General features: G+C 43.5%; 1 protein-coding gene across 2 annotated transcripts; it reads right to left on the bottom strand.

Moving 5' to 3' along the window:
- Positions 1-8,761: 8,761 nt before the first annotated feature.
- TRIM72 (tripartite motif containing 72) lies at positions 8,762-22,559 on the bottom strand. 2 transcript variants are annotated; one of them, XM_043980738.1, is made up of 7 exons: positions 22,430-22,559; positions 20,675-21,078; positions 14,787-14,882; positions 14,168-14,398; positions 13,556-13,578; positions 12,827-12,945; positions 8,762-9,486 (listed from the first exon to the last, which is right to left on the bottom strand). In XM_043980738.1, exons 2-7 carry the CDS (start codon positions 21,068-21,070, stop codon positions 8,918-8,920), a joined length of 1,434 nt encoding a protein of 477 aa, XP_043836673.1. In that variant the 5' UTR covers positions 21,071-21,078; positions 22,430-22,559; the 3' UTR covers positions 8,762-8,917. The 2 variants fall into 2 exon arrangements, with proteins under 2 accessions (XP_043836673.1, XP_043836676.1); XM_043980741.1 differs by lacking the exon at positions 22,430-22,559 and having other exon boundaries at positions 20,675-21,093.
- Positions 22,560-24,856: the final 2,297 nt, after the last annotated feature.

The following is a 24,856-nucleotide window of genomic DNA, read 5'->3' as shown; positions in this document are numbered from 1 at the left end:
TTGGTCCCTGGGTATACAACTACATAAAAGAGGTATACATAGCCTTTTACTGTTGCCCAATTTTTTACAACCCCCACATTCAGTTATGTGGCCCCATATGGGGTCAAGACTTACAATTTAAGAAACTTTGGAGTAGAAGGCGAGCAACTTAATTCCTCACAAACACAATTTTCTTTGTTGTTGTTGTTTTGTTGTTTTTGCTGGGCAATGAGAGTTAAGTGACTTGCCCAGGGTCACACAGCTAGTAAGTGTCAAATGTCTGAAGCTGGATTTGAACTCAGGTCCTCCTGACTCCAGGGCCGGTGTTCTATCCACTGTGCTACCTAGCTGTTCCCTCAAATACAATTTTCAAACAAATGAGAGGAAAAAAAGAGGAAATTTTATATTGACTCTCCTTTGTCACATTTCTATCAGCTCTGCTTATGATAATTTGTGATATTTTTCAAGGTCATCCTTAATTTTCTTTTCTTATTTCTCTTGAGAGAAAGGGAGTCAGTTATTAACATCTACCACACTACAACAGAATAAGACCTCTAGCGGATGTCAATATAGTTGTTCTTCACTGATTTTCCAGGTCTGCTTCCTTGGCTAGATAAACTACAGAATCATTAAATTCTTTCAGCATTAAATCATTTTCCTCACCCCTAAGTTCTGCAAGGATTTTCTGGGTCTGTGCCATTGGCTGCACTAGGAGAGGACCTCTTAGTGCAGGGCAAGGTTAAGGCAAGGGGTATACTGATAAATGTTTAACAACTTAGTTTCCTGGGTGAAAAAAATAGTATGTGCACACATTTTTTAAATTTTAAACTGTATTATTAACACTTTCTTAAGTTTAGGCAATCCAAATAATGAAACAAGCCCTGATTGGTAGCAATTGCTAATTTCTGAGATATATATGCTCACGTTGCTAGGTAGAGCTTTCTCCAGCACAATCCTGGGTAAAAGTGGAACCTCTTCTCTCTAGTCACGTCATTCAAGCAGCAAAGTTTTTTCTTTAAATCACTTCTTCCAAGAGAATAGCAGTGCAGATTCCAAGGTATTTCCGGTATCCAACACAGGTGACACAATAGGATTCAAAGAACATGGACCAGTAGTAAAGTGAGTTCTCTAAATTTTAAACAGGAAAGCCTATGCCAGCAAACTAGCAGGAGAGTTTTAGCAGCTGGTTCTAACTAGAACTGGTCATATTTAAGTCTTAAACATAACAGTAACCCATCCTGAGAGAGTGGGGTGCCAGATTCCTCAGGCTATTCAGAAGTATAATATGGCTTTGAGAACCAACTGGTATCTTGGGATTGGTAGTTAGCAGGAAGGAGCATTGCCCTTTCAGCCCTAAGAAGTGATTTGGGACTACTGGGATCTTTGAGTCAGAAGGTGCAATTGAGGCATGTCCCAGAGTTCTTAAAAAGACCTACAGTCTTAGGAAAAGAGATTGAGAGGAAAAGGTGGGGACCTCAATATCTCAGCAGCAGTAGTGGCAATGGGGTTAGCTTCCCCAGCCTTATGAAGGTTTTAAAGACTTGAGGTGGAAAGAATGGAGACATTAGGACAAGAGGAAAAAGGAGGAAAAAAAGTCAGACTGAGACCAGGCAGAGAAGAGAGAGATCAATCAGGGCCATTGGCCCTACAGGCATCTTGGAGCTAAAGACTCCTACTGAGGCTGTCGTATCTACCCAAGAAAAGGTCTACTCTTTTCCTAACTTCCTCTCTCAGTACCTGCCAATTAACAGACACTATAACATACTCCGTTAAATTCTTTACCGAATTGTTTCTGGTAACCTGAAATTTGCTTCAACTATAAAGAAGCTAGAGATGAACAGGGGGCAGCTAGGTGGCACAGCAGATAGAGTACTGGGCCTGCAATTGGGAAGACCTGAGTTCAAATCCGGCCTCCAACCCTTACTAGCTGGGCCAGTCACTTTACCCTATTTGTCTCAGTTTCTTCATCAGTAAAATGAGCTGGAGAAGGAAAGTCAAACCACTCCAGTATCTTTGCCAAGAAAACCCCATATGGGGTCACGAGTAGTCAAACAGGACTGAAATGACTGAAGAAGAATAAGAGATGAAAACAAATTTAAATTAAAGCAGTGAGTCAAACCTTTACTTAAGTGTTAGGAATTTTCTTAACTAGGTATTCTGAGGAATGGCAACTCCATTCCCAACTTTTCATTATATAAACTCCAGCATAGGAGAGAACCATGTGAACCCAAGGGGCCATTATTCTGACTGTAGGCTAAAAAAGGAGCTAATTGTGTAATAGGGTTTAGTTGATTAACTCTTCTGAGACAATAGGTGTTAGGGAGGAAAGAATTGTGGTGCTCATGAACTGTCAGCTATGAATCATCACCCTCCCTTATGTTAGCAACACCTACAGAGTAAATAGTAGAGTTTATAGGGAACCACCTGAGATCACTGCATGATAAAGCCAGACCTTTATTTAGAGTTTGGCCAGGAAAAAAAGGAATGGATGTGAGAGGTAGAAATGACATGAATTGTGTCAAGGATAAAACTACAAGATTTGGCACATGATTAGATATGCAGGTAAGAGAGAGTGAAAAGTCAGGGATGATACCAAAGTTGTGGACCCGGGGGACTAGAAGGATGGTGGTAACATCAACAGTAATAGGGAAGTTCAGAAGAGGGGTAGGTTTGGTGATAAGGAAAATGTTGAAATATGAGGTATCTCTGGAATACCTAGCTTAAAATGGCCAATACATACGTACTTGGTGATGTGGGACTATAGCTCAAGTGAGAGACCATGCTGGATATATGGATCCTGGAGCTATCTGTATAAAGATGATCATTCAACCCCTGTGAGCTTAGATGGTCACCAATTGAGACCAAGTGAGAAAAGAGAAAAAGGAAAAAGGCCAAGGACAGAATCATCATGTATTCATACAGTTAGGGGGATAGTATGTGGATGATCGGTCAGCAAGGGAATCTGAAAAGGAATGGTCAGACAGGCAGAGAAAACCAAGAGTATGATGAAAAAGTCAAAGGAGAAAGAATAACCAAGTAGAGAAAGTAGTTGACTATATCCAGTGCTGCAGAGAGGTCACAAAGATTGAGGACTGAGGAAAAGACTAGTTTGGCAATTAAGAAATCATTCATAACTGTAAAGAGAGCAGTATTAGTTGAGTGATGAGATTAACTGGCAGATTGCAAAGGGTTGAGCTAGATGGTGCACTTGAGGAAATGGAAGTCTAGTCCATTTAAAGAGATATCAACGAATGTGCTGTTCATGTCCTCTTGTACTAAGGCAAGAGTTGGTGTGGAGATGAAAGGTGGGTAGTGAGCCAGGTAATGAGCTCATTCGAAAGGAAAGAGAATAACCCGGACTCCGGTACATAATAGAAAATTGGATCTGCATTGGGTGATAAATTAAAGAATGAGACTCAAAAGAAGAAGGATTTCTGAGAGCGGCAAGGGAAATGTTTGGATATGGTAAATGGGGAAGTAATGTTGTTGACTGTTCCTTTAGTATTAGTGTGTTGGAGTGGGAGATATGAGAGAAGGAACAATCACTAAAATGAGTAAGATCAGAAATGCAGTGTCATCCGGGGGAGTCAGATCTCTGTCAGGGTCAGAAGAACACCAGAAGAGAAGATCTAAAATTAAGGAAGTCTTATGTTTATGGAATGGGAATTCCAGGGGACACAGTGAAAAGGGTAAGAAGATTTGGAGTGGGACATGGTACTTGTAGGGTTGAGGTAGATGGGGGTAGGAATAAGAAAATAAGAAATGGAGGCTGGAAAGAGGGGTAACTTATGTTTAGGCAGCCACAGATTCAATATCACTAGAACTGATTGATCGAAAGAAAGTGTGTTTGCTAGCCAAAGAGTATAAGTATAGGCAGAGTACCAATAGATAGTACTTGTCCCACTGAAGATATCAGGTAAGTAGAATGTTCTCTGCCTTAGTTCTGCCTCAGGATGAGGCAGGATGAGAATTATGTGGTTGTGCCTCACTTTGGTGACCTAGTTGGCTCTTAATATATACAGAACACACACACACACACACACCAGAGACTTGGGGAAGTAAATATCATTTTTAAGAGTCTGTGAGGCAAGAATGAGTTTCCTACCTTTTGAAAATCTGTAAAACACAGTAACATCAACATTGAGTGTTGACCTACTGTGATGGACTATATTCTTCTCACCAATGCAATGGCACAGAAGAGTTCCAGGGAACTCGTGATGGAAGAGGATCTCCAAATCCAGGAAAAAAAAAAAAAAGAACTGAGGAGTATAGATGCTAAATGAACCATACTATTTCTTTTGTTTTTGATGCTGTTGTTTTTTTTCTATTTTGAGGTTTTCCATCATTGCTCTGATTTTTTTCTCTTATAACATGACTGATGCAGAAATAGGATTAATGTTATTATATATATATATATATGTATATATATATATATATCTCCAATTTTAATCTCACACTATATCAGATTACCTGCTGTCTAGGGGAGGGGGGGAGGGAGGGGAGGGAGGGAGAAAAATCTGAAATTGTAAAGCTTGTATAAACAAAGGTTGAGAACTATCTTTACATGTAACGGAAAAAAATACTTTATTAATTTAAATAAATAAATAATTTTTTTAAAAAAAGAAAATCTGTGAAGATGATATTCTGAAGAAAAGTTTTGAGTGGAATTGAGAGATTTTTAACTACCACCCTAAAGTAACCTCAACCAGCTGTAACTTTCTGAGCATAGAAGAATGTTTAATTGACATTTCTGAGGAGTTCTGGAGGCAGAGCCAAGACGGGGATGTGAAACCAGGAAGCTGCCTAAGCTCTCCCAAATTTGCCTCAGAAACAATATTAAATTATGCCTCTCAATGGATTCTGGAGCTGCAAAACCTACAAAAAGATACAAATAAAGTAATGAGGAGTCAGCTAGATGGTGCAGTGAATAAAGCACCAGCCCTGGATTCAGGAGGACCTGAGTTCAAATCCAGCCTCAGACACTTGACCAATTTGAGTAGAATGAAACATGTAGGGAAATAGTGAATTTCCTTCTGATTGAGGCAACTATGATGCAGTGGATAGAGCATGAGTTTGGAGTCAGAAAGACCTGAGTTTAAACTGAGTCTTAGATACTTACTAGCTGTGTGACCTTGATCGAGTCATTTAACGTCTGTCTGCCTCAGTTTACTCAATTGTGAAATGAAAATAATGACACCTATTAATATATTAGCAAATAATATTATTAATATATTATTAGATATAATGTAACATAATTTGTATTTATGTTATTGTAAGTATAATATATTATTAATATATGATTACATTGTAAAGATCATATATTATATTATCATAATATCATATACTAGCACCTAAAGAAATGGCAAACCATTCTAGTATCTTTGTCAAGAAAAACCCAAATAGGGTCACAAAATAGTTGAACATGACAGAAAAGATCAAACAATAGCTCGCAAAGTTGTTGTGAGGATCAAGAGATATATATAAAATGCTTATCACAAGACATATGGCAAGCACTATATAAATGCTGATTCCCTTCTCCTTCTGGAGGGTTTACAAACAAAGACTGGGTAATCACTTATTGAAGGTGTTAAGAGGATTCTTGATCAAGATTAAATGAACTTTGAGAAGAGCTAAAACTTGAATTTTTCTTACTCTGAACAACCATCATAAACCTTGCCCAGAGCAATGAACACTAAATTCATTATTGCTTGAGGGTGGAGGCCAGAACACTGCCTCATAGTGTGGAGGACAGAAAGCAGAGACTTTGGGTATCGAGGAGCAGGGAGTGATAAAAAAAAAAAGTGTGTCATCAAGAAGCTTTAATTTAAACCATTTCTTCTTACTAACTAGCTACTGAATTTTTGTTTCTTTATGTAATTTAATTTTTGACTTGGATTTATTGACTGCTGAAGTACTGCAAGTGCAATCAGTTACTTTAAAATTTGACACCCTCTAAATTTGGTGCCTTGGAGCAGAGTCACAGTCACCCTACCTTAGTTAGAATTCTGTCCCTGAGGTTCCTTCCAGTTGAGATTATATGATTCTGAAATTGTGTCCCAATTCAACTTTAACACTTTTCATTTGGAGTTTGTATAAGGCTGGGAATATGTACATAATAAGGGTTCGCTGACAATACTAGGGAAGACTGGTGGTTTTATCGAGTTGCATGATAAGGGACTGTAAGAGTTAGAGCCATTCAGTGTGGTAGAACAATTGTAGGTGGGTTATAAGATTCTATAATAAGGACAGGATCACCAGAGGGGAGTTGATTAATAGAAAAAACAGGATTGTCTCTCAGAGGGGTCAGCTGGAGGCATAAATTCTGTGGTCTATTAGCCTCTCATGACATTTTCACAATATCCCAATGAAGAAATAATGATTCTTCATTATTACATAAATAGCTGGGGCAACTAAGAGGAAGAGACTTGGGTCAGATAGTGAACAAATAGATTCTAAATAAAATCCACAATTATTTTCCAGCCTAGTGCATGAAGGTCCATAAAAGAAAGACTTAATATATCTTTCTTTCGACCACAATAAGAGGATGTTTAGAGACTAGAGTAGGAGACTTTCAAAATTTTTTCTCCGTGTCCTGGAACTTAAGCTTACACAACAGTTCACTACATTTCTGCTTATTCATAAATAAGAACAAATTAATTCCTGCTAATTAATTGTTCAAACTATTAAAGATAAAAATCTCTAATTGACTAAGATTGGGCTTCCATAGACTGGGAAGATGGTGGGTAAGTTGTTTTCCATGGTCTTTACTTATCACACTCCCTCCCTCCTTCCCCCCCCCAAAAGAAATTAAGAACAAGAGAAAGAGTTACTAAAGTTGAATCTATAAGAAAACTAAAACTTAGTACAAGGTAAAAAACCTAATGAAATAACATCAGAAGTTGGGGCAGCTAGGTGGCACAGTGGATAAAGCACTGGTCCTGGATTCAGGAGGACCTGAGTTCAAATCCAGCCTCAGACACTTGACACTTACAACAAGCTGTGTGACCCTGGGCAAGTCACTTAACCCTCATTGCCCAGCCAAAAAAAAAAAGATGAGGAGAGGGCTGCATGAACTGAAAGGTAATTCCATCCCTAAAGGAAGCTCAGATAAAGTGTGGGGTTCAGGAGCTGGAGAGGTAACACTAAAAGCTGTGAGGGGGGTGATTAGGGAACTACAGCAGGGAGACCAGCAGGGTTGGTGGGATGCTTTATATGAGTGTTAATCTACTGAAGGAATGCTCTGACAGGCTGGGGAATGCTTTGGCTCAAGCTGATGGTTTGTCCATAGGGGAATCCCCCTGCCATGTGACCATTTTTCCATTTTCTAGAATTGTACCCTTAGGGAGTCTAGTTTTCTTCAAGACAAATTTAATCTATGGGTAGTGGTTTCAATAGTTTTGTTTTGTTTTAATTTAAGTGAGTAGTTTAAATGAACTTTATGTTATTTGTTTTTTAAACTTTAGATGTAGTCAAAAACTATTTTCCAAGGACACTTCTATTCTTCCTGTGACCCTGGTTTGAAACCAAGGAGTTATCCTTCATTCTTAAATCTCATTTCCCTCTTTGATGAGTAAGCCTTAACAATATTTTTCATCTTTCCACTCATTCAAGGTCTCCTTATCCCTTATCTAGACGATTGTATTCCCCATATTCAGTTTCTCCTTTCTAATCCATCCAACGTACAACTACCAAATTAATTTTCCTAAACTGATCATGTCACTCCTCAGCTCAAGAAATTCCACAGCTCCCTATTACTTCTAGCACAAAATACAAACTCCTTTGTTTAATATGCAAAGTCCTTCATAATGTGGTTCCAGTTGATCTTTACAGATTTATGTATATTACTCCACTTCATGCACCCTTTGTTCCAGGTAAACTAATGTACTTGCTGTTACCCACACAGGAAAATCCATTTCCCATATCTGTGCTTTGTATCTGGAGTGCTTTCTCTCCTCTCCTCAATTTTTTGGAAATCCTAGATGCCTTCAAGGCTCAGCTCTGGTCATCTCCTACAGAAGAAGGCCTATACTGATTCCCCTTCCCCAAGTCCAGTAACTAGTGCCCAGAAAATATTTCACATGAACTTTGGGTATGTATATATGCATATGTGTTATATATAATATGTAATTTTATAATATATTTACATTATATTTCTAATATATGCATGTGTTATATATTATAACAATGTAATATAAAGTGTATTGTATTATTTTTGTTTATAATAATATATACTGTAATATATAATAATTACATACTATATTATCATATATAATGTATTTTTTCCTTGTAGGGTACCCCTTCAACTTCCAATAGAATATAAGCTTCTTGAGGTCCCTGACTACCTCATTTGTGTCTTTGTATTCACAAGTACTTAGCACTGTGCCTGACCTTAGTAAGTTCTATTATTGTTGAATGAATGAAGGAAATGGAGGTCATGGAAATAGAGGAAGTTGGTAAACATCATCAAAGTCACCAAGGATGTTGGTGGTGTGATGCCTCAGACTATGAAGAAGGGGTCTGAACCTGAGAAGGCAAGAGACAGAGTCTAGGCTCTAGCCACTGGATTTGTTTTCAGCTCCCAAAGCTTTGAAGCTACAGGAAAGAGAGGAAAACCAACAGGCAGGGCTGAGGGGTGGGCATGAGCAGTTGAGATAGAAGTAGGAAGAGGATATTTGTTTCTTCCACATTCAGACGAGACCCTGTTTCACTCAGCCCTAGGCAAATTCATTCCATTGTCAAATTCACTTCTCATCCCCTTACAGAAATCCAGACACTGAACAGGTCACCAACTTCGGTCTCTTTTATTGGCCAGGACTTCCAAACCTTAGAAACGCTCACTCACTCTTATCTTAGACTGCTTGGCACGCAGTAAGTAATGAATAAAATGCTCGCTGACTGACTAACAGACTACCCCCACGATCCTTCCCCTATTCTTTCCTCACGGCTCCTCATCTGGCCCTAGCAGCAGCATGGGCTGTATATTCTTGCCCTTGTCGTGCCAGCAGACGTCGAAGAAAGGGTAGACAGGACCAGGGAGGCGCTCGTGGAAGGAGTAAAGAGGGACCAGGTTGTCAGGATCGCTGGCATCATAGAAGCTGAAGACGCCGTCCCGGAAGCTGAGATAGAGGCCGATTCTCGAGGGCCGCCCATCCACTTTGAGCACCTTGGGATCCTTGCTTTCCACGTGGGCCTCGTACACCTTCCCCTCTCGCAGCCCCAGCATCCAGAAGCCCTGCGAGGGGATGGGGTGCAGCTTCCCCCGACGGCTGACCTCGGCGGAGATCAGCCCCAGTCCCCAGCGGGGCTTGTCGCCCACCTCCACCTCCCAGTAATGCTCGCCCTCCGACAGCTGCTGCTTGGCCACCAGCGCCACTGCTTTGTCGAACTGCTGCGGGTCATCCCCCGCCGGCGGCGCCTTCTGCTCCACGCACTCCACCCGACGTCCAGAAGGGGATACCAGCAGGCTGGGATGGGCAGTGGCTGGGTCAAAGGTGAGACCTTCTAGGGCTGCAAAGGCAAAAAAAGAAAAAGGGTCAAGTAAGGGGGGGCAGCTAGGTGGCGCAGTGGATAAAGCACCGGCCCTGGATTCAGGAGGACCTGAGTTCGATTCCGGCCTCAGACACTTGACACTAGCTGTGTGACCCTGGGCAAGTCACTTAACCCTCATTGCCCCGCGCCAAAAAAAAAAAAAAAAAGGGAAAGGAAGAAAGGAGAAAAGGGTCAAGAAGGGTCAAGTGAGAAGGAGAGAGAAGAAATCTCTGAGCCTTTGAACAACAGGTCGTCCACTACCTCCCCCCAGCTATCCCTTTCCTCTTAACATCTTATCTATAAAATAAGTTTGGATTAGTAAGATTCTTTCCAGATTTATGTCCTATGATCTTTTACACACTCACAGATCTAGAATAGACCTTAGAGATCACAGAAGCCATCCACTTCTCCATCTTACATGTAGCAATGCCTTCCTTTACTCCCCACCCCACCCCACCCCCTTTACCCAAGACGCTAAATGCAGCTAGGATGGAAACCCGAAAAAACAAGTATAAAAATCACCAGAATATTCTGACCTAAGGACCTCCAGGGCCGTGACTACACTGGAGAAAGACAGTTCCTTTCCCTCCTCCCAATAAATGTTTGTTAATTGATTAGAATCAGGAGTATCTTGTGCTTTAATTTTGTGCAGAAACTGTGTAACCAACCTTACGTGTAATCACATGAACTCTCTAAGCCTTAGTTTCTTCACTTGTTAAATGGCAATAATAATAGAGCCTACTTAGGTTTATTGTGAGGCTTAAATGAAAAAGAGTCAGGGACGAAACCTATGATTTCATTGATATAAGTAAGGGAACTCTGAGATGAGGAAACTCCTCTAATGATGCACGCTACCACTTTATCTTCAACGACATCTTAGAGAGCTGCCTAGATCACTGAGAGGTATGTTTCAGAGGCAGGACTAGAACAGAGGTCTTCCTGACTTGCAGGTCTGTTCTTTTATGCCCTGCAGAATGATATCTCTCCCAAGTCTGCATAAGACCCTCCTCCCTGGTGGAGAGAATGACGGCTTGCCACTGGAAAGACCTTCTCCTTCCTTTCTGCTCCAAATGAGGACACTCAAGATTCTACACTCTCTCTTTTTTTTTTTTTTTTAGTGAGGCAATTGGGGTTAAGTGACTTGCCCAGGGTCACACAGCTAGTAAGTATTAAGTGTCTGAGGCCGGATTTGAATTCAGGTCCTCCTGACTCCAGGGCCGGTGCTCTATCCACTGCGCCACCTAGCTGCCCCTCTACACTCTCTTTCAAGAGAGGTTGGGGGTGGCTGAGGGCAGAAAGAATGGCCAATGGAAATCAAAGGTATATTGAGGAGCCAACTTCCCCCTACCGGTCTGCCTTCCAAAGATTCCCCAGAATCTCTGCCTGAAAAATTCTGGGACCTTTGGTGTCTTTTCTCAAAGCAGAAAGAAACAAGATGTCTCTCCAGGGGCAAGTCATTGATCTCTCCACCAATGAGATTGTTGTTTTAGTAGTGTGGCCACATTTGGGGTTTTCTTGGCAAAGATATTGGAGCAGTTTGCCATTTCCTTTTCCAGCTCATTTTACAGATGAGGAAACTGAGACAAACAGGGTGAAGTGACTTGAAGCTAGTATCCTGCATATACAGAGATAGAGATAGAGATATATAGATAGGTATAGACACAGACATAGACATAGACATAGAACTTGTTTGTGCCTTGTTATTTTTACATTGTTTCTCCCCTTAGACTGTAAGCTTTTTGAGAGCAGGGACTTCTCTTGTCTTTTTATCCCCCACACTTGGCATAGGTCCTGGCATGTAATGGATGCTTAATAAATGTTTATTAATTGTCTTACCTGTGGACTTCTTAGGGTAAAGGTTTTTTTAATGAATAAATAAAATATATAAGATGACAGAGGAAACTTGTTATATTAAAATAATTCGGGGCAGCTAGGTGGCACAGTGGATAGAGCACCGGCCCTGGATTCAGGAGGACCTGAGTTCAAATCCAACCTCAGACACTTAACACTTACTAGCTGTGTGACCCTGGGCAAGTCACTTAACCCCAATTGCCTCACTAAAAAAAAAATAATAATAAAAAATAAAATAATTGTAAATTAAAAACAAAAACAGTTCATAGAACCCCTTGCCCTATAGGCTTTATTCAATACCCTAGAGGCTTTCTTTTCTCTTGGGACCTCAAGGATTCCAGTGTTGTGCTCAGCTCTTGTCTCCCATTCTCAGTACATGACCATCTTATCTCCCTTACAGTGATCATTTCACTTCTGGCACTCAAGTCAGAATTAGTAATGTGCTACGAATACTGCTGCCCAACTTGTGTATTTTCATTACCCTTTGGGTTATTTTTTGGAAATTCCAGCATGTTGTGAAATGTAATAATACAGCTTCAGTGGAAGAATGTTGATGTATAAAAGATAGGTTTTCATAGGTGGGGGCAGTTTAGGACCAATTAAAAGCATCGAAAAACCTCCTCATTGTGACCCTGGAATTCTGGGTTGAGATGGACCTAATTTATTGTTTATCTGCAGTCTCTATGATATATAGCCTGATAGACCAATTTGGCTGACTGCCTAACCAGCTGCCTGCCACAGTCTGGATTACATGAGTTTGTCATTCATTTTGCTTTTCCAACTGTATATGATTAGACTCATTTCTCTGACATTGCTGTAGATTTCACTGAAAAGACTTCTGGGACTTAATTTAAAAAATAAATAAAAATGTCTTTAATGAATCAGTTTCTTGGGTCTCTTCTTTCTACACTGGCAACAGAAATTATTGGGTACCTGTCAGGAGGGGGGGCTCTGAAAGGGGGTAAATGGCACAAAAAGAGGAAGGAGCCCCTTTGACAAACTTTGAATAGCTTCTCAGTTTTAACAGGAGTCCACACAGCTAACTTTGGCCCTTGATTCCTGAGTGCCTTGTATGGTTTTCTAGTTGCTTTAGGTGTATAGTCCCCAGTCAGACTGAGTCCCTGGAGAGCAGTTACCAGGGTTTATCTTGCTTCTCCCATAGTGTCTAGCACATGACTGGGCACAAGATAGAGACTCAGTAAAGATTTAGTGTCTTGAATTGGAGTGGATTGAGAAGCTGCAGATGGGGGCAGCTAGGTGGCACAGTGGATAGAGCACCAGCCCTGGAGTCAGGAGTACCTGAGTTCAAATCCGGCCTCAGATGTTTGACACGTATTAGCTGTGTGACCCTGGGCAAGTCACTTATCCCCAACTGCCTCACCAAAAAAAAAAGAGAGAGAGAAGCTGCAGATAAGAGGTCAGTTTGAAGGCTACAGTGGTACTCCCGAGACTAGCCTGTTGTCCATACCTGGCATCAAGGCTCGAAACATCTTCCTCCAGACCTGGAATTTGAAGTCATCAGAGATAATGGGTAATTGGATGTCCAATCTAGCAGCTGGGGGTGACTCTGCTAGGATTTTCTGCAACCTGAAGAGATGCCAAGGGTAAAGGAAAAAGGAGATTATAGGACTAGAGTTTGCAGAGGCTAAGCTAAGGGCCAGAGCTTTCCAGGCATGGAAGAGGAAGTCCGGGCACCAGAAGATAAATACTACATTTTATTGACATTGGGAGGGAAGTAGCCAAAAGCATGGACTGGACGCTCTGAGTGCTCCAGAGATCCAGGTGAGTCAGGACAGGGAGTCTAGGCAATATGATACAAATGCTATCCAGCAAAGAAGATACCTGATAGGGACCCAGCTTTCAGAAGGCATTTTGTCAAGGTAAATTGGGTAGCTGTAAACTCTAATATGTATGTGTGGGTGGGTGGGGGGAGAAATGCAAGGAAAATGATATTCCTCCATGTGAAGGTGTCTATAGATATGTAAAAGTTGAGGGCTTCAGATTGAGCAAAAGGCATTCTAAGTGTGTTAAGGGGGTTTCAGTAAGCTTCCTGAGTTCATCAGAAATAACACACACACACATATATATGTATATATCATATAATAACATATATATGGGGAGAGCCCCTAGTGAGGGTGATGGAAGGAAGCTTTTCAGGGAGAACAACCAGATCTTTCTTACCCTGGGTAAGCCTCACCTGCTGATCACCAGGCAGTATTTCTAGAGAGAGAAAATGAGAGAAAAGATGAAGAAAGGTGAGTTAGAACCCAAAAGACAGTAGGGAGGGAGCAGAAAAGGAAGGACCAGCTGATAAGAAGATGGATTTTCTTGCTTCTACCCCCTTATACCCTTAAGGTGAGGCAGAAGGTAGCTGGATCAAGCTCAGCAGGGCCAAGGAGAGAGATCCAAAGAGCTTAAGAAATCAAAAAGGGAGTATAGGATAATTAGAAGAAATCAGGATAGTTCAGTTGTGGAAGTAACAGTTTGAGACTAGATGGGAGGCAGGAAACTTGAGATCAGTCCAGTTCTACAAGAGGTCTGGCATATAGTAAGTGCTTAATAAATGCTTTTTTATTCCTTTATTCATGTATTCATGTGACCATGGCCAAGGAACTTCTCATTTTGGGTCCCAGTTTCCCTATTTGTAAAATGAGGAAATTGTATTAAATAATGTCTAACATCCCTTCCAACTCTAACGTTATATAAATCTAGGATATTTTATTTGGAGGATCCAGAGGTCTGAGGGGGTTGGAAAAGAGCTTATTAAGGGAAGAAGGAGAGGATCGAGAAAATTTGGGACAGCTCTCACCCTGAGGAATTCAGTTTGGGGCTGATCAGTAACTTCATCCAACACCTTCTCCATCTGCTGCAGCTGATCAAGGTAGGAAGTGACAATTCTGCGTTCAGTCTTCAAAGCTGCCCCTGCCTCTTCAGTCACTCGCTCTGCCTCTTTGCCCAGTGACAACTCCAATGCTTGCAGAAAAGCTCGTATCACACCAAGCTGATCCCCCACAGCCCGCTGGAACTGTCGTACTGTATCCTGGGAGGTGAGGGATAGGGAAGGAGAGTTGAGAAGGATGAGGCACCCAGACCTCAGTTCTCTGCCCCAAATCACAGGTATCTGGTACCAGGCTCTCCCTCCAAAACACAGACCCTTCTTATAGTATAGGTATCTGTCTCCCAACCATCAGCTCACCTTTTTTTTCCAAGGCAATGAGGGTTAAGTGACTTGCCCAGGGTCACACAGCTAGTAAGTGTCAAGTGTCTGAGGCTGGATTTGAACTCAGGTCCCCCTGAATCCAGGGCCGTTGCTTTATCCACTGCACCACCTAGCTGCTCCTACTTAATTCTTTTCACACACAGATGTGAGTGTGTACAGGATGTTTGCCTGGGAGCTCTAGGTCTACAATCTGTAAGTTCTCACTCACCTCCACCTCAGTCAGTTGCCGATCCAACAGGGCCACAGTCTTCTCTTTGCGCATGCAGGCCTCCTGTAGCTGCAGCCTCTGTTGTGGGAGCTGCTTCTGTTGAAAGGGTAGAGAAGCAGGCCTACTTAGGGGAAAGGGAAGAATGTCAGGAGAGAGGAGGATCATGGGTAATGATGGAGCTACCTCCATTCTCCTTGAAGGAAAGGAGACATATATCCAGTCTTCAGTTCCTGTCCTCTGTTGGCCTGCGTCAGTGCCTAGCTCAAATTCCATCTCCTCTATGAAGCCTTGCTGGATGGCAGCCCCAAGCTCTTATATCCTGCTTCCTAGCTATACAACTTGGCATTTACCCAACATTGCCCTGGTATTGGGTGTTACCTTTGCATAAGTGTCTTGGGATCAATTTACTGAAATGTCATGCTAGGGCAGTAAAAACCAATAGAAAAAGATTGACTTCCTTATCTTATGTCTGCCCTCCACTCCCTAAAGTGACTTTCATCCCCAGTCCTATCCCCTCCCAGCCTAACCTTGATAGTTGAAGTAGAAATGGAAAAAAAGGTTGGGCAGAGAAGTATGTATGTGTGAGGAGAGGTGTGTGGCACAATACCCTCTCAATTCCGCTCCCAGAGCCTCAGGTTAGTCCCAAACCCTATGGGGGGGCGCCCCCTCGTGGCCAGAGTGCATAATTCCCCCATATTCCTTTACTGAGCTTGGTGCTAAGTAAAGTTAGCATGAGAAGACCTGGGTCCACCCAAGTACGTTATGTCCCTGAGCAAGCTAATTCACCCACCCGAAGCTTCAGTTCTTCCTCATGTACCACGGAGATATTTGCACGAGCTTATTTCACAGAGCTGTTGTGAGAAAAGCGACTCTGTCAGGTACATCATATAAAGATGAAGTAAAATTGGCACCTCCCTTAAATAGTAGGTATTGGATGCTGCCCGTGCACTAAGGCTGGTTCCCATCTCTGCTCTGAGAGGCACTATAATGAAGACTCATCCTGTCTTTACCTCCTGAGAATCAGGGCGTAGAACTGGGCCGAGGAGATGAACCAGTTTAGAAGCCCAGACTATGTGCCAGACGCTGTGCAAAATGACAAAATATACAAAGAAAACAAGGGGAAAAGAGAGCACCTGCTCTCAAAGAGCTCATGGTCGGAAGGACTCCAGGATGCTGAATGCTGCCGCTTATTTTGTGTGACCTCAGGCAAATCACTAAACTCCGTTTCATCTGCAAAACGAGGAGGTTGGACAGGGCTTCTTAAATGCCGGAGAAATTTTTTTGTTTGCTTTTTTTTTTTTTTTTTTTTGTGGGGCAATAAGGGTTAAGTGACTTGCCCAGGGTCACACAGCTAGTAAGTGTCAAGTGTCTGAGGCCGGATTTGAACTCGGGTACTCCTGAATCCAGGGCCGGTGCTTTATCCACCCCGCCACCGAGCTGCCCCCTGCGCCCCAGAAATTTTTACAACACCGCAGGTATATAGGTATATAAAACAGGTATACAAATCAAACGTTTACTGCCAAGTTTTTCGATAACCCCACATTCAGTTACCCGATCCCCATGTAAAGTCGCGACCCACAGTTTAAGAAACTTTGGGCTAGACTCTGAAGTCCTGTCTCTGTCTAAATCTTTGACCCTAAGGCTCCAACTTTCAAATAGTTCCTTGAGCAGAGGAGGATAGAGCTAGGTCAAGAAGGAAGGAGGTGTGAGTAGGTAAACCCTCCCTACTCTCCAAGGAGTATCCGAAGCCCAGTCTTCCAGAGCCCCATTCTAGAAATCTCCTGAATCCTTCCCCCCCCAGACCCGCAGCACCCTGGTGGGATTTCCTCCTTCACTCTAACGTTGTTCCTCCTCTTCCTCCTCCTCCTCCTCTTCCTCTTCCCAGAGATTTCCCGGTCCTGGGGTGTCTGTCCCGTACACAACAGACAAAATAGCGGACTGACCCCTTTGACCATTGAATCTGGGGAGCCATGGCTCGTGGCCGGGACCTCATCTTACAGGCCCTGGAGAACTTGAACGAAGATGAATTCAAAAAGTTCAAACTCAAGCTGCGGACACTGCAGCTACGGGCCGGCTTCACCCATATCCCTCGGGGGATGTTGCAGCCCATGGACCGCTTGGACCTCACCGACAAGATCGTCAGTTACTACTTGGAGGACTACGGGATGGAGCTGACTGCGGAGGTGCTCCGGGACATCGGCATGCAAGAAGAGGCTACCAGACTCCAGGAAGCAGCAATGTCTGGTGAGGCTCTGGACCCAGGGCCTCTGTCGGCTCCCTTTGTCCCCTTACCGTTTTTTTGTGTCTGAAAGCTGAGACCTTAACCTTGACCCATCCTGTGACTTTTTCCTAACTAGAATTTGTGTCCTGACCCCAGCTTCCATATAACTTCCTGCCATTACAATCCATTTATCTTCCTCAAACCTTCCCCTAACACATCCACCCCAAGCAGTGTAGCCAACTTTGAGAAGTCTTCTAAGACCCAGAGGGAATCCCATCCTGAGGGGACTGGAAGATAATGAGTAACCCCTTCTCACTCCCCTCTCTCTTTACAGTCTGAGGCATAGTTCTGACCAGCAGGGAGAGGAGCATTTTTGGGAGGCCCCCATCAGGTAAGACCCAAGTGGCATGAAAAGTGCCTACTGTGTATCCCTGGGCATAATGTGGGAGGTAGGAGAAGAAGACCTAAGTCTGGCATTCTCCAAGGCTCACAGTAAATCTAGACATCTACCCCAGAAGAACACCAAGGCAGTGTATTGGCACTTGTGTGATATTGAAGGCAGCCTATACTGGCCAGTTATGAGGTAATTCAAAATGGAAGGGAAGAGTTCTGCTGATTAGCTGGATCTAGTCAGGGAAGGTTCCTTGGAGTGGTAGACCTTGGACTAAGCCGGATGCATGCTGGGAGACTACCAGGAGCATGGCATTTGCCTGAACTTGATCTTACCTTCTAAAGAAGAAGGTTCTTTGGGAGTTGTATGAGGAACATACCTTAAAGGGAATGATAATAACCACTTACATTTACATAGCACTTCAAGTCTACAAAACACCTCACTCACAACACTGAGGTAGGTAGTGCAGCTATTAATATCTCCATTTTATAGATAAAGAAACCGAGGCTTAAGGTCACACTTGCTTAAGGCAAGATTTGAACCCAGGTTCTAATTCCAAGTTTGATGTTGCCTCCTGTGATTATGGAGATTGTGATTCTGATTATGATTATGGATTATCCAGATTATGGAGGACTTTGAAGGCTGGCCAGGATGAGCACTTTAGACTTTATTCTGGAAGTCAGTGGAGAGCCATCGAAGGTTTTTGAATCAGCAGTGCTATGTTGACCCAAGGGGGGATGGGCAGTGGAGCAGAATTTTATAGCTGGAAAGGCCAGCTGAGACTTTTTTTTTTTGCGCAGGGCAATGAGTGTTAAATGACTTGCTCAGGGTCACACAGCTAGTAAGTGTCAAGTGTCTGAGGCTGGATTTGAATTCAGGACCTCCTGAATTCAGGGCTGGTGATCTATCCACTGAGCCACCTAGCTGCTCTCCCTTCCCCCCCCCCCATCTGAGACTTTTGCAGTGGTTTAGGTAGGAGGCAATGAGGATCTGAGCTAAGGTGCTGGCAGGGAGCATGGAGAGAAGGGGACAGATGTAATACAGAAATAAAATCAACAGGAATTGGTGATCGACTAGATGGAAGGAAGGATCTCTTCTAGTCAAAGACTCCAAGGGATAGGGAAATGAGAAAATATTCCCACCTTTTGCATGACAACCACCATTCTATTCTCTTACTGCCTCCCCAACTAGCTACCTTCTCACCTGGTCTCTCTTATTTCCCCTTCTGCCCCAGGACTATACACATCATAGACCAGGGCTGATCTCCATCACTTGACTCATAGAAGCGGACCAATGAATCCCGATTAAAGACATCATCAGTCCTAATTTGAAGAAGTTCTTCAGTTTGATGGAGGTGTGGAGCTTCATCTACCAGAACTTCCATCACTAAAATTAAGGGGCCTCTTACTGTTTCCCAACCTCCTCCGGCTCCATCTCTCACCACAGTCAGCTTTTGTGGGAGGCATCTACCCTATCCCCCCATGCCCCAGTCTTACTTCCTTATACCTACATTTTCATATATTCAAATCCACCAAAATCTGACTACCTCAGTGCTTTCTTTACACATATTCACATATAGTTGATACTGTGAGTGTGCCTGATTGTGTGCATGTGTGTGCATACGTGTATGTGGATGACACATTCATGCATGTGTGTGTGCTGTCCCCATCACATCTGTGAGGGTGCATTATCTCTCTGTACCTGCCCCTACTATAGCACACAGGGTTTTCTGTTCTGTTTTGTTTTGTTTTTTTATAGCATACAGGTTTAACCAGAAAAACGTCTTCCCATGTGTATGATCCCAAGATATGCTTCTTTGGAAATGTGCAAAAGTTGGCACCAGAAGCCTCACCCTTCTGCCCCTACCACCCACACCCAACCCAACCTTCTAACAGCCATGCCTCTGACACTTGTTCTCCAGCCCCCATACAGTCCCCTCTCCATAGAAACCTTCTGTTTGTGTACATGTGGAGTAAGAGAAATCAGTGCAAGCTGAATTGCTCCTTGACAAAGCTGACTTTTCCCAAACCCAGCTTGAGGCTCAACTCTGACTAGAAAAGGAGAAAGTAGGCACTTTAGGATTATCTCCATTAGGAGATTTTTTAAATGTTTCCTCTCTGCCATGGAGGACATGGGGGAAAAGGAAGGCACATTTCAGGGGTTCACAATCAGAGCTCAGACATTGAAAATTTACTGTGCCAAATCAAACTCTCTCAACATCCTAAAACTTTTTGCTCAGGATTTTCTCTCTAACATTCTCCTTCTTTCCCCTTCCTACTTCACCAAGACCAACACATTCAGTTCTGATACTACATCCTCAATGTAAGTTGAGGAATATATAAGTTCTATTGAACTAAGTCATTTGAGGAATTTTGTTATTCGGTTGTTTTGGTTATGTCTGACTCTTCGTGACCCCATTTTGAGGTTTTCTTGGCAAAGATACTGGAGTAGTTTGCCATTTCCTTCTCCAGCTCATTTTACAGGTGAAGAAATTGAGGCAAACAGGGTTAAGTGATTTGCCCAGGTTCACACAGCTAAGTGCTGAGGCTGGATTTGAACTCAGGTCTTTCTGACTCCAGATCCAGCACTCTATCTACTGTGACACCTAGCTGCCTAAGTAGTTTGAGGAATACATAAGCTTTCCTCAAACTCAGATTCAAAACTACTTCTTAATATTCTGGCAATTTCTATGGCATTTACCCATATGTCCAACATCTTACAGTGGCCACAATGCCCCTGACCTTGAGGCTCAGTGCTTATGCTATCAGACTCCCTTTTCTTACTTCTCTAACCATATCTCCCCTCCTCCACTCCCCTCTCTAATCAGAATCTTATTTTTGTTTGAGTAATTTCCCGCTCTCCAACAAGGATGGGTCTTGTAATTGGCTGGGGTGTGGAGGTGGGGAGGACAAAAAGGTAAAATACTTTGCCCCCAATCCTGAAGATCAGTCAGATACTTAGACCCTGTTCTCTACCATGCTCCCTGGCCTTATCATCTTCCCAACACACTTTCTGTTCTCCCTCCCCCACCCCCCCCATCTCCAGGTCAGCCCTTCAGCAATGTCTCGAGCTCAAAACCTAGCCAACGTCCCAAAATGAAAACTGCCCCCTAGAATACAGGAGTTCCTTCCTGGACTTGGAACCTGCTGGCAAATATGCCCCATCCAAAGGCCTGTGGAAATATTTCCCTTTGTACCCACTCCAAAGTCCCCAAATAGGAGTAGGGTTGGGGAAGGGATGGGGTCCTGGGTCATAGCCCTCACTGGAACCAGTTACCTTCATCCTCTGGTGGGCCTCAGCAGCAGTGACCACACTGTGACCTCGGTGCTTGCCCAGAGAGGCACACACTCCACAAATCAGCACCCGGTCTTGCTCACAGTAGACACTCAGTGGGTCCAGATGTTCCTCACAATGGCCCTGTGGCACCTGAGCCAGGCTCTCCACTAACCGTGCCAGTTGTTGGTTGGTACTAAGCCCATCAGGTTTTGTGGGTGCTTGGCAAGAAGGGCAGAGCACAGTCCCAGCTTGGGTATCGGGTGCCAGGCGGAGCAGGCAATTACGGCAGAAGCTGTGGCCACACTCAGCTGTGATGGGTGCGTCAAAGAGTTTGAGGCACAGTGGGCAGGACAGATCCTGGTACATGCCCTGCATCAGGGCAGGAGCACCAGACATGATGGAACCTGGGGGCAGATAAAGAAGGAAGGGGTCAGAGGTTCTTCTTGACACACCCAACAACATTTCTTGAGTACCCAGTTAAGACCCAAGCATCCTTATCTCCCAGTTCAGACCTAGATATCCCTATCTAGCCCCCCCCCCACTTCTGATTAGATAGGTGGCACAGAGTCAGGAAGAACTGAATTCAAATCTGCAGACAGTGTGACCCTGAACAAGTCACTTAACTTCTGCCTCAGTTTCCTCAACTGTAAAATGGGGTTGATAATAACACCGACCTCCCAGAGTTGTGAGGATCAAATGAGATATTTGTAAAGCACCCAGAACATATGCTTGGCACATGGTAGTGGTTTAAAAAATGCTTGCTTCTTCCTTTTCCTTCTATATTTCCATCTCCCTAGTTCAGAGTATACCCATTGCCCCAACTTATATCCAGGTGTTCCGTTCCTCCAGCTAGTGCCTACAGTGTTCCCACAACTTAGAACCAGGCAGTTCTGTCTTCCCAGCTCACATCCCAGCGATCAGATCATATTAGCTTAAAACTAGACATCAGGGGGCAGCTAGGTGGCTCAGTGGATAAGAGCACTGGCCCTGGATTCAGGAGGACCTGAGTTCAAATCCAGCCTCAGACACTTAACACTTACTAGCTGTGTGACCCTGGGCAAGTCACTTAACCCCAATTGCCTCACTAACAAAACAAAACAAAACAAAAAACAAAAAACAAAACCCTGGACATCAGTGTTCTCCCAGCACCAAATCTAGAAATCTCCACCCCACCCCCATCAAAGGATGCAGTCAGAAGCTGCCAAGGTCTATAAATAGACCTAACAGATGCCTAAACCAGGGAGTGTCTCCACAACCCAAGAAAGAAGAAAGCAAATGCCCCAAGCCTCCACCCCAAAGGACTCAGTTCAGAGTCAGATCTAGTTCTTCCATCCCACAAAAATCCCTGCTTTCCCGCTCTCCTCTCCATCTTACTCCCCACTACCCCAAAGTCCATGATTTTAGATTCCTATCCCTACCACCTAGCCTTCCCTGAAAACCCAGAGCCCCCTGCGAACTCCACTTAGTTCTCTCATATCCTCAGGTCTGACCTCATTGACAATGAGTGGTTCATTAAATAACCTCACCCTAGAGATCCCAGAATTCTCCACCATCCCATCCTCAGCCCCTGATTCCTCCAATCATCAAAGCTTTTCCTCCCTCTTTGCCTCTGTCACACCTATCTCAAAGCTTAGGCTTTCTACTCCCTCCCTCCCTCCCAGTCCTTTCTTCTCTACCCCCTCCTGTTCCTTCTCTATTCTGACCCCCTCCACCTCCCCTTACCCCCATTGGGAACAGAATGAGAGAATGTCTTACCAAGATTTAGGGTCCTTGCCAGAGGTCAAAGTTGTGAGGTGGGGTTGGGAAAGGGGACTCAAGAACTTGGAGTAGTGGCACAAAACAAACGTCCAGCCCAAGTACTCTCTGACTTTGCCGGAACCCAGAGTGATATTTATATATCTTAGCCTGATATGTCTCATCAGTCCAGCTAGATCTAAATTTGGGTTGTGATGGGCAACTAGGGGAGGGGCATCACATGTCACAACCACCTGTCAGGCCTGAAGAATTCTCCTGGAGTTAACCATCTCCCCTCTCTACCACAACCCCCGCTCCCCGAAGCACTAAACATGCTACTATCCCCACTCTCAGGCTAGCCCAGAACCCAGCCCAGTCCAGAGTCTACCCCAGACCCAAGCTCAACCCATTGCATAGTCAAGCCTAGCCCAGAGTTCAGTTAATTATCTAAGCCAAGTTCAGAGCCTAGTCCAGTACAGAACCCTAGACTCTGGCCCATAATACAACGTAGATCCCAGATGTCTCACAGACTCATAGAATCTGAGTTGGACCTCAGAGGCCATCTAGTCTAACCCATGTTAGAGCAAGGATCCCTTCTATAGCATACACAACAAATAATCATCTAGTCTCTTCTTGAAGACCATCCATAGATCTTTTTTCAATTAATTTTTTTTGTTTTTTGGTGAGGCAATTGGGGTTAAGTGACTTGCCCAGAGTCACACAGCTAGTAAGTGTTAAGTGTTTGAGGTTGGATTTGAACTCAGGTCCTCCTGACTTCAGGGCCGGTGCTATATCCACTGTGCCACCTAGCTGCCCCTCAATTCAATTTTTATTTTTAAATTCCATATTCTCTCCCTTCCAACTCTTCCCCCACCAACCCCAAATCAGAGTCGGTTAAATGGTAAAATGAATAGAGGGATAGGTCTGGAGTCAGTCCCAATCTGGCCTCAGACACTTGCTAGTTTATGTGACCCTGGGCAAGTCACTTAATGTCTGTCTGCCTCAGTTTCCTCAACTGTAAAATAGTGACAATCATAATACCTATCTCCTAGGTTTATTAGGAGCATCAAATGAGATAATATTTGCTAAATGCTTAGCATGGTGCCTGGCACATTTTGTTGTTGCTCAATCATTTTTTCAGTCATGTCCAACTCTCTGTGACCCCACTTGGGGTTTTCACAGCAAAGATCCTGGAGTGGCCTGCCATTTCCTTCTCCAGCTCATTTTACAGATGAAGAAACTGAGGCAAAAAAGTGACTCATCCAGGATCACACAGCTAGTAAGTGTCTGAGGCCGGATTTGAATGCAGTAAGATAAGTCTTCCTGACTTCAGGCCAGAGCTTTATCTACTGGTGCCTATGTGCCAGGCTCCACCTGGAACATAGTAGGAGCTTAATAAATGCCTGTTCTCTTCTCATTGAGAAAAACAAAACCCATAACAAATATTTATGGTCAAGCAAAACAAAGGGCCACCTTATTCACGTCAAATGCATACATCTATGTAACACACACACACATAACCACATGGGGGGGTACGTGAGCACACCCGCATCTCATCTTCGCTTTAAATTCATTCCCTCTCTATATATGGAGGTGAATGATGCTTCCACATAACTTGTATGAACACAGTGGTTTGCATGCCATCTCCCCCATTAGACTGAGCTCCTTAACAGGAGGGACTGACTGTGTTTTCTGTGTATTCTCAGCGCTGAGCCCAGTTCACAGCACATAGGAAGCACTTGACAAGTAAAGTGGGAGTCCACCACCACCAAAGCAATCCAACCCACATTTGAATGGCTCTCATTGGCAGGAAGTTTTTCTTTATTGTAAGGCTAAATTTGCTTCTTTGTAACTTCCATCTATTGTGCTTAGTTCTTTCCTTTTAAGCCAAGATCCTACTTAAAGTCACTTCAGGACCAAAAATAACTTCAACTACACACAGACACACACACAAGCATACAAAGGTTAAAGAAAACCACCCAGATAGACTATTCAGGGGTTAGGTTACAAATAGGGCATTCGATAATATTTCTCTTCATACTTGTGCTATCTTCTTCTGTCTTGTTGACCTTTCTCTCTCGGTATCTTTTTAAGACTTTCCCTTAAACTATTTACCTAAAGGAGACCCACGAATTCAAAGGATTCCTTCAGACCTTCAAATCAATGAAGGACGAAATATATAAGAGCTTCTGTACTATTTCAGAGTAGGAAACCATAGACTTATCAAAGCATTCTCTCACAGAGAGAATCAAAGGTAAACCCTGAGAAGAGGGGAGTTTCCTTGGCTGGAGGGTCAGTGGAAGTGGGATAGGGAGTCAAAGCTCTTGTGGTTTCTAAATTGGAAGCAGGTTATCCCTGCCCTGTTCTTTGCTCTTCCCTGACTAGAATAGGATGACCATGCCTGGGGAGTCTCTTCATTATTCTCTAAGGACTATTCATAGCTCCTCC

This window comes from Dromiciops gliroides, chromosome 1, assembly GCF_019393635.1.
Source record: "Dromiciops gliroides isolate mDroGli1 chromosome 1, mDroGli1.pri, whole genome shotgun sequence".
Taxonomy (NCBI): Eukaryota; Metazoa; Chordata; class Mammalia; order Microbiotheria; family Microbiotheriidae; genus Dromiciops; species Dromiciops gliroides.
This window is presented reverse-complemented; position numbering and strand designations above follow the sequence as displayed.

Coding starts and splice junctions, on each gene's coding strand:
- TRIM72 (XM_043980738.1), bottom strand. CDS start 21,070: ATGTCTGGTGCTCCTGCCCTGATGCAGGGCATGTACCAGGATCTGTCC. Junction 14,883..20,674: donor AGGCCCACCAGAGGATGAAG/GTAACTGGTTCC, acceptor CCCTTTCAACAG/AAGCAGCTCCCACAACAGAG. Junction 9,487..12,826: donor GTTTCGAGCCTTGATGCCAG/GTATGGACAACA, acceptor TTGCCTTTGCAG/CCCTAGAAGGTCTCACCTTT.